The sequence below is a fragment of the Orbicella franksi genome, chromosome 14 (genome assembly GCF_964199315.1).
Source record: "Orbicella franksi chromosome 14, jaOrbFran1.1, whole genome shotgun sequence".
Classification (NCBI taxonomy): Eukaryota; Metazoa; Cnidaria; class Anthozoa; order Scleractinia; family Merulinidae; genus Orbicella; species Orbicella franksi.
This window is the reverse complement of record NC_138158.1, coordinates 2,466,721-2,476,720: the sequence shown is the minus strand read 5'-3', so window position 1 is coordinate 2,476,720 and position 10,000 is coordinate 2,466,721. Positions and strand designations below refer to the sequence as shown.

Genomic DNA, 10,000 nt, shown 5'->3' with positions numbered 1-10,000 from the left:
TCACAGTTTCTGTATCTTAAAAAGTTTAGCCTACATTTGACGGGTTCTCCGTTTGTAATCCGTGTTAATCTTCTCCATCCCTAACGATCCTTGTTCCTTTATGGTTTATTATTATCCCTTGTGTTTTTCTATTTTAGAAAACATATTATATTCAGGTTTAGAAAGCCGTGATTTTGTACGCGGCCAAAATAACTCAAAATGCCATGACTGAGTTCCCTCAGTTGTCTTATAATAGCTAATATAAACCTACAAATTCATACTAAATGACACTGAAAATCTTAACTTACAAGCAGCTATTTGAAGTCTCAAGGTCTGCGCATCCATTGGATATTTTGAAAAGTCCATATGGCTTGTGAGGGTCGCTTTAATCCTTCAAGGAAAGGAGACAGACCTGTTTTTAATTAATCAACCTCTACGCTCCAGTATTCTCAACATGAAACTTCTCCTTTTAAATTTAGAAAATGATCCCCAAGACAAAATTGATGTGCAACAAATTATCCTCACCAGTATTAAAAGAAATGTATGGAGACAATAGCTGAGAATATCAGCTTATTGACATATTTAAATTACTGGAATCCTAGGTAACAGATTTAGGGACTTCATGATACATACATGTACTTACAAAGTGTCAGAAACGCAAGACAATGATGTTTTATACGTGAAGGAATGATTCATACAAACCACTCTGAGAAGAAAATTGTTCCGTCTCCGAAAATATAAGCTGTCTTTGATTCCTCATCTATATTGTGTTTTCTTGAGTTTTCAATCATGGTATCAGGATACCAAAGTTTCTTTAGCATGTCATTCTTAAGTTTGACAAACCATGACTCGTTGCCATATACAAGTCTTGGATCTTTCCAGCTTTCCTTTATTACCAGCTCAGCCTTGTATTCCTAAAAACCGTATATACTAGTTTGCAACGCTCTCTCGTGGTTTACTAAGCAATTAGATTATTCGCTTTCGATTTCTATCACGCGATAGTTGACGAGGGCGCAGCCCAAGTCATCTATCACGTATAGAAATCGAGAGCGAAATCTAATTGTTTTAGTTTAAATTTACTAGTCGTTCAAAACTTTACCTAAACAGTCTTCACAGACACCTCGAAAACGGAAAGAAGTGGCCGTCATTTTGTTAATGGGCGCACAATGCTACGCTATTCACTATCACGGAATAGATAGTGAGTAGCGTAGCCAATCAGAGAACAGCATTCTGAGACAACGCTAGTAAATTTATACTAACATGGAATATCCCACGAGTCATTTGTATTTTCTTGCACAAAAAAACCTTCAGATGAGTTCGTATGCCAAGAAAATACAATTGAAAAGTGGGCTATTCTATGGTATACCACGAGAGAGAGTTGTATAACTATCTTATACCATGTTTTACAACATATAGTGACTGTAACACAGTCAATGCGACAAACGCCCGGCGCATGACAGGAAGGGTGTATGTAATACCGTCGAATAAGCCGTCGAATATACAACGGCTTTCCTGTATTCTGGTTGGCTGAATTTTCTGTGGCATGGTATAAATGGAAATATGACAACTTGACATTGGTGGTTGCGTTCTGTGCAGGGCACATTACTCTCACAGTGCATCTTTGGACAAACGGGTATTGAGATATTAAGACAAAGTCCGATAGGAAATCGAGCAATTTCAGTTTACAACGGACAAAAACCTTGTACCAGAATAACTTTAAGTATATTACAGTCCTTTTGCATTTTCTAAAAGCTAACGATATAAATTGTTACCTGAAATAACACCATGGAAGCTCGGGTAAAAATAAATTTCAAAGTTCAGAGAAATTTTAACCGCTGCGGGAGTTGATAGTTTGACCGTTGAGATTCTAAAGGCAGATTTGGAAACATCTGTGGATGTCTTACACTACTTCTTGCATAAGGTGTGGGAGCAAGAACACATACCGGAGGTCTGACAACAGGGATTGATAGTGAAACTACCAAAGAAAGGCGATCTCACCGAATGCAACAATTGGAGAGGCATAACGCTTATGGTGGTTGCAGCAAAAGTTCTAGGCAGAATCATAATTACACGAATACGGGATGGAATTGATAATAAATTGCGCCAAGAACAGGCAGGTTTCAGGAAGGGCCGCGGTACAACGGAACAAACATTTATACTGCGCAATATCATTGAACAGTGTATTGAACGGAACGCTAACCTTTATGTCTGCTTTGTCGACTTCGAAAAAGCATTTGATTCTGTAGATCGTTCTGTACTATGGAGGATTATGAGGAGCTACAGCATTCCTGAGAAGATTGTGAAGATGGTGAAAGTGATGTACAGTGGGAGTGAATGCGCTGTAATTGATGGGTCAGGTGTGTACGATTGGTTCGAGATCAAAACCGGTGTTAAACAGGGTTGTTGTATGTCTGGGTTTCTTTTCCCGCTTGTTGTGGACTGGGTTATGAGAAAGACCACCAAACATGGGAACACAGGCATCAGATGGAAGTTCAACAACTTCCTAGAAGATCTTTACTTTGCTGACGACCTAGCCCTGATCTCTAGCAGTAGAAGTCATATGCAGACTAAAGTCAGCAACCTGGGACGTTATGCAAAAATGACGGGCCTCGAGATAAACACGGCAAAGGCCATGATGATGTACTGGAACAACACCGAAGACAGAAACGTCCAGGTCGATGGAAAAGAATTGGAAAAGGTGTCGAAATGTGTTTATCTAGGAGGAACAGTGACCCTGGAGGAGGGCTCAGATGAAGACATCAAAAGCAGACTTGGAAAAGCCAGAGCAGCATTCAGCAAGCTAAGAAACATATGGAAGAGCGGTCAACTGAAATTGAAAACTAAGCTGAAGATCTTTAAGTCCAACGATATAGCTAGTCTGTTATACGGTTGTGAAACATGTCGTATGACAAAAAGAGATGCGAGCAAGCTAGACGTATTTCTACATAAAAGTCTGAGAAGGCTTATAAAGATCTATTGGCCTATGAAAATATCAAATGAGGAGATTCGAAAGCGGGCTAACATCAGTACCATGAGTGAACAAATCTTCCGGCAGCGCTGGAAGTTCATCGGCCACGTTCTCAGAATGGATCAAAATAAACATCCCAAGACAGCATTGACGTGGGTCCCAGAGGGAAGAAGAAGTCGTGGCAGACCGAAAGAAACTTGGCGGAGAACCGCAGAAAAAGAAAGAACAGCATTGGGTTTTGGCTCATGGAGTGGGGCAACAGTGGCTGCTCGTGACCGTGTGATATGGCGAAGGAGAATGTCTGGCCCTGTACCCACTTAGGGTTATAGTCAAAATCTAAAATCTAACTCTCAGTTTCGTTTCACCAGTACTTTCGAGCGTTTCATATGAACTTTAAAATTAGTTTTCGACATTTTGTATTGTTGGAAATGATTTCTTTTGAGAAGATATTTGAAACAGTCGTACGTAAGTTTGCAATACAATGTTAATAATCTCGGTACAGAGTTTTTGTCCGCTTGTTACTCGAACTTGTAGCGGATTCCTTCTTAGACCCGTATCTTTGAGTAACTGAAATTGAAGAATTGTTGTGGAAAAAGTTTTGATGTATTCCTTACGAATTTCACCGAAGAGGGAGAGTCATTTCAAATTAAGGAACGGAACTTTTCTTACCATTTGATCTTCTCTGATGTCGTGAAAAGAATCGATGACTGCATAAAGTGAAACTGTGATTGGTTTCTCTAAAACCAGGAAATAGTTCACATTACTGATTAGACAAATTTTACAAACCTTTCGGTTATCCTTTCTAACGGTAACCTAATCTAGTGATTTGGTTTTCCTAAGGTTTAGCGACAGAGTAGAGCCCCGCCAGAGTAGAGACAGAGTAGAGTTTCCCCTTGATGACTAATTTAATTGGATAAAGGACTGTAGGTCAGTGGGTCAGTACGTCAGTACGTCAGTCCGTCAGTCAGTCAGCCAGCCGGCCAGTCAATCAGTCCGTCAATCAGTCCATCAGCTAGTCCGTCATTCAGTCAGTCATTCAGTCAGGCAGGCAGGCAGGCAGGCAGGCAGGCAGGCAGCCAGCCAGCCAGCCAGCCAGCCAGCCAGTCAGTCAGTCAGCCAGCCAGCCAACCACCCAGCCATCCCAGGTAGCTAGTCCGTCAGTCAGACAGTCAGGCACTCAGTCAACCAGTTAATTACTTCGGCCGACGGGATTTGACTGAGTTTATTTTAGACTGATCTCCGATATGATGATTTACCATATATGATGATTTACCACCAGAAATAAGCTGACCCCGCACCCGAAAAAATCCGAATACATGCTAATCCACAGAGGATCCTTTACAGGCCCCCAACCACCCATATACCTTGGAAACAACATTCTGGAACGGGTCACACAAAGTCGACTCTTGGGTGTCGATATTGACGATAAATTGAACTGGTCAGCACATATTAAGGGACTAAAGAAGAGCTTCGTCAACAAATTGAGTCTCATAAAGAAGAGCAGATTTTTACCTAAGCAAGATCACTTAAACCTAAATTTCAAAGTTATAATCCCTGCAGTCACGTACGGTATATCCGTATGGGGAGGCACGAATCGCCCAGATGACCTCGACTCACTCGAAAGACTACACTGCAGAGCAGCAAGGCTTATTTTCAACTTTCCTAAAGACCTACCATCAGTTGAAGCCCTCACCAGGGCCAAATGGGATACCCTAAGAACCTATTATAAGAACTCCATTCTGAAGCTAATTTGTAAAATGTACTACAATGATTCACCACCCGGTATGACTGCACATATTGCAAAATCACAACCTCCTATAATCTAAGAAACAGCCTTAAGCTGGAAATCCCTCATTTTAAATCAAATATCAAGAAATCCTCCGTATCTTACAAAGGTACAATTCTGTGGAATTTTCTACCGATTGGATGCCGAATGGCGAACGGTGTAAACAGCTTCTCTAAAATGATCAGTAATCTTACTTTGGTCAGGGACATTAGCTTTGCGAATATATACTGCAGAATATGACTCGACTGCCCATTGGTATACGTTTATTAGTCACATAATGTTAATAATTAGGTAATTATTATTAGCTGGAAATTTTTATGTAAACTAGTTTACATCTTACATTGTAAATTTTTTTAATTCTTATTTTGTAAATATTCTTTTTTGTTTATTTATACACGACCCCACAAGCTGCAAGCTTAATTACTTATCGTGTTTAAATAAAGGTTACTTACTTACTTACCACGTCGCGACGATGGGAGCTCTATTTTATTTGTACTGTGCTTACCTCTGTAATAAGGCCTGATTCGCTTGTCGTATCCTTTGAATATGTCATCAAGAATGTGTGTTTTGTTTGGTGCTTCAATCCGTTCAAGAAATAGCTCCTCTACGTGTTTTGCCCTTAGAAATAGATAACAGATTCCAAATTTTCATTTGATTGGAAACTTATCATTTTCAGGTATCTGACTTCTTATCACACCCGCGTCAGTTTCTATCCCACGTAAGCATTTTATTCCAACTCGTATCTGCTCAGCAACCAATGTGAGAGCGGGGCGGGGGGAAGGGGGGGGGGGGTGGGGGTGAGAGCGAGAAGTTAAACGGGCAAAAACGGCTGATTATGATGAACGTTCGTCAACCATTTTCGTCCGGCCCAGCTTCCTCTGGCTCACCTCATTAGTGTCTGCTTCTAGTCCTCTAGAATTTATCCTTTTCAAGACACAGAATTCTTGGCAATTTTATGAAAATCTGTCTCCTTAAGAAACTTAGCGCAAGCCTCTAACAACTCTTTTTAATTCTTCGACTTATACATTTTAACTGCACTTTTAGGAAAATACCAAAAAAAATGAAACTTGAAAAACATTACTTTGGAGACACTATACGTAAAGCCAGGTAGGCCACTCGTATATGTTGTTAGGATATTGAACCTTCTGGCTTAAACGTACGTGACGAAAGCTAGTTAGCGCCTTGACAAACACGTTTTATCCTACGTATAGTTACGTAAGTCTTACATTGTATCTGACAATAACTGCTCTTTAAAACGTGACGTGCGCACGTAATAAGCCAAACTAGGGTTGCCTCAGGTATATGGTCAGAGAAAAATATTCTTCAAGGTCATGGAAAAAGTGGGGAATTTTATTTTTAGCCTGAGAAAATAAACATTTTGAAAATTAAAACACCGCTGATTCATACCACTGAAGGCTGGAAGAACTATTTCGGGTCACTGTGATCTCAGCGATATTTTTCCTTAATGAAGAAGGTGAATTGGTTGAAAATTTAGCAGTCTTAAAACAATGGTAAAAAGGACAGCTTTAAAGGGAGGTTGGATGCCGCTATTAAGTCTGATATTTCTTTACTCAGGGAAATTTTACTTTATCACGAAAAAGTCAGGGAATTTCGAAAAGTGATATCTGTGGCAACCGTGCAAATTAAAACGGACAGGTGAACGTGGTGATATTCAAATTAAGCAACTTTTTAACAAAGGAATAGGACGAACCAGCAATAAGGGAAAGTGCCATATATTGCTATTAATATAATGACACCGGTACCTGTCAAGAGAAAAAGAACACATGCCAAAAGAAGAGGAAGTTAAAAATAAGAACTAATATAAACGTCAACGAAAAAATGGAGAAATGATCAATTCGAGCTTGAAATTATCTCAAGGGTGCTAATTTTAAAAGATAGGTAGCCAGCATCTATGGCAACTGTCCTCTTGCTTGAACTGGTCGCTGTCTATGTTTTTTTTTTCTGAATCGAATCCTTTAGTAGTTTATAATAAAAATAATAAAATGAATAAATGAGATGTTTATTTATCCACGATATCCATTTCATTCAATAGTGCTCTTTTACAAAAAAATATAATGAAAAACCTATTTGATATAAATTACAATAACATTATACATTACACTGACTATAGCTTTGATTTGATATATTAAAAAAAAAGTGTTTATAAAAGAATGTTTCTAAACGAAGATAAACTAGAGGCATGCTTTAGGTGACAGGTTATTCCACATGAGGTCCCCTATGTAGGCGAAACCCTTTCTGACGGTTTCCGTAATTAGTCTTGAAATAAAAAGTTTGTGATTCGATCCCCGCAGGTGAGAATTGTGGACAGTGTTTGGCAAAACAACTGTATTCTTCAGAAATGTATTTTGGTGTTTGTTTATTTTTCTAGTTTTGTTCAACAGTGTTTAATTTTTTTTTTCGTCTGTCACCTTAGCTTGGCCAGTTAAGATCACAAACTGAGAATCTAGATCATCATTCGTGAATTGCCATCTTGACCCATCTTAAAATGTCCCTTGCATATCAAGTGGGTGTTAGTTAGTTGTTTGGTGAGGGTGGGCTGTAGCTTGATCAGTGGCAAACAAGTCGTGGATTTCTGCCCACAATCTTTCGTTCCAAACCATGGTGTAGTTTAATTACCTGCTACAACATTATTTGTTTTGTTTTTATCTGGAAAAAGTTCATTAGACGCGAACAAACATTTCAAAAATCCAAACATTATAAAGAACATTCAAGGAAGCTCGCAGATGAAGGTAATTTGTAAAAATCATTTTCGCGAGCTGTGAATAATTATCAAAATAGAAAATTAGTATGTTTTTTCGAAAGTTTTGGGGGCTAAATGAACGAAGAAGATGACTGATCAGTAAATGTGGGGCCAAGGAGTCCTTCTGTCAGTATATACTAAACTATTATACTGCTTCGTTGTTAAAGTGCTTGGAGATGTGGCTCACAAATTCGTAACTCGAGTCTGAAAAAAAGGGAAGTAAAACTACAGGAGGCTGTATGTTTATGTTACGATGATCGCGTTTGGCGTTCAAAAACTTACCTGTTTTCCTCCAACTTTTCCTGACAAGCAACAAATGGTAAAAGTATCAGCAAGATGCCCAACACAGGGACAAATCGTCCTGCTATTTGTGCGGCCATCATGTTTACGATGTTAAATGAACAGCTGTACAAGCGGTCGTGACATCAGTCGCGTACGTAAATGATTAGGGCTGGCGGGATTTCGCGCACTTAAGCTGTGTTGCGCATGCAGCAGAAGACAGAATTGTGTTACGCTGAGGAGAGTGAGGCTCTCCCCTGGCGTTTATTTTAAGCAACGACGTGTTGTCTAGAGATTCATTAAAATCAATCTTTAGGCTTAAGCTTGCACATGCAATTTCTTTTATCAAAATTCTGTTAATGAATTAATGAATGACACGGTAATGAATTAATATTCGTGAGGATCTACAGAGGGCTAAAGATAGTTCAGTTCGAGTTCATTCGCATTTATTTTTATTTCAAGAATATGTTTTTAGTTACAGCAGATGTAAAGCAGAAAAAGAACACATATGCGAAATTATAGTCAACGAGGAAGAAGTGTGTATACTACGCACCGCAATGCAATTGTTGAGGAAGCCAATAAAATGGCAGGGAGCGTTACGTTATATATTTTCCTTGTACCCTGTCAGGAAAGTATCTAAATACTGGGGTATTCTGTCATAAAACAGAGTGACTAGTGGGCTAATAATCGAAAATATGAGTGCCAGATTCTTGTCGCGATATTATTGCTAGAATCCGTTTAGGCTTGATACCCCCAGAAGGTTCCAGAACTGGTCACAGTTAGATGTCAGCACCGAAAACTGCTTCCAAACCTAGAAAGGAAAAGTGTTATGCGGGACCCCCCTTCCCCCTCCAACACCCCCCCCCGGACGTAATGTTGGATAATTATTCGAGCAAACTTGTGACCTTGTTTTGCTTCGCAAGAATTCAGTATTTAAAAAAGTGAGACAGAAAACAGAATAACTTTGGTGAGGAAATAAAATAAAATCATAATATACAAACAGCTCTGGGAAGCTTCATTACTACTTCTCTTCATTGCTAGTATATCTACATCTACATCTACACTTAGTTAAGTCGGTAAAAATCGTGAGATATCACACCAACTGTAAAAACCTGAATGAAAATAATACAATGGAATATTGATAACTATTAACTAACTTTGATTGAAAACTATCTACAGACGTTGCGTTGTGTTCACAATATCCTCGGGAAGAGAGTTCCATTCATTGATTGTTCGTGGGAAGAAAGAAAACTTAAACATATCTTTCTTTGCTCTAGGAACTGCAAACTTAAAAGCGTGGCTCCCACTGGTTCTTCTTTCATTATTTGGTTTTAGGTGGGCGTCTACTTAAAAATCCGTCAGATTGTGGGAGAGTTTATAAAAGATAGTCTGGCGGTTTTTCTTCTAGTGGCTAGGGTTTCCCAGTTAAGTTCTTGCAGCACTTCTATTCATTACTACTTCTATTCGATTCATTGCTATTGTTAGCTTCTATTCATTACTATTATTACAGTGCATTCATTATATCAACCAGCACGCAACCTCGGATCGATCGTCTCAAAAGAATCTCATTACCATCCAAAATTTTAATCTAAAATCCTATGGCCAGCGTGCTTTTTCTGTTACGGCACCTCACCTCTGGAACCGTTTGTCAGAGGACAACAAGAATGCTGACTCTATTGACATTTTTAAACGTACACTCAAGACATCACTGAGCTGGCGAGATGGCGCTATCTTGCGCTCTCGGGACTACCCGCTGTGTCCCGTATGAAAATAATGTTTTTTCATATAATCTTTTATTGACCAAGCTCTTTTGGTCAGTTTGACTGGATATTGGCCTCATTTTGCGTGTTTATGGACGCTGGCCTCCGTTTCGGTCCATAAACACTTAAAAAGAGACCTTGGGGAATATTCAGCCATCTTGACCTCACGGGCATGCTGTTTCTTTCTCTAGAATGTTTGTTACAGTTTCTAAGGTTTCATGTTGTTGTTTGGTGTAATTCAGAAAGCTCTGTGCATTGACCAGTCACCAGATTCAAATTTGATCTAGTCTGAATGCAGAGGGAGTTTCGCTTATTGATAGTTCACGCCTCGCGGCATTAACAGAGAAAATTCCGTCTGCGTCTATAGGTAGTAAACAGTATTTTGTGAAATAACTGAAAACAAAGCCGGCATAATTATTCATTCCAGTTTACACATTGTCCCCCCAAACGGCATCAAAGCTTCAGTT

General features: G+C 39.2%; 2 protein-coding genes across 2 annotated transcripts in view; both read right to left on the bottom strand.

Moving 5' to 3' along the window:
* The window catches only part of LOC145468706 (gamma-aminobutyric acid receptor subunit pi-like), a 3,848-nt gene extending 2,082 nt beyond the window's left edge, over positions 1–1,766 (bottom strand). Inside the window, exons 1-3 of the mRNA XM_081452408.1 lie at positions 1,752–1,766; positions 682–893; positions 288–370 (exon numbers count right to left, since the gene is read on the bottom strand). Of these exons, the coding sequence (XP_081308534.1) occupies positions 288–370; positions 682–893; positions 1,752–1,766 (310 nt within the window). The remainder of the gene's footprint in view (positions 1–287; positions 371–681; positions 894–1,751) is intronic.
* A 7,207-nt stretch (positions 1,767–8,973) lies between these two features.
* LOC145468009 (gamma-aminobutyric acid receptor subunit alpha-5-like) overlaps positions 8,974–10,000 on the bottom strand; it is a 3,745-nt gene continuing 2,718 nt past the window's right edge. The window contains exon 2 of the mRNA XM_081451675.1: positions 8,974–10,000. This exon is cut by the window's right edge and continues 277 nt beyond it. Within this exon, the coding sequence (XP_081307801.1) occupies positions 9,999–10,000 (2 nt within the window). The 3' untranslated portion in view covers positions 8,974–9,998.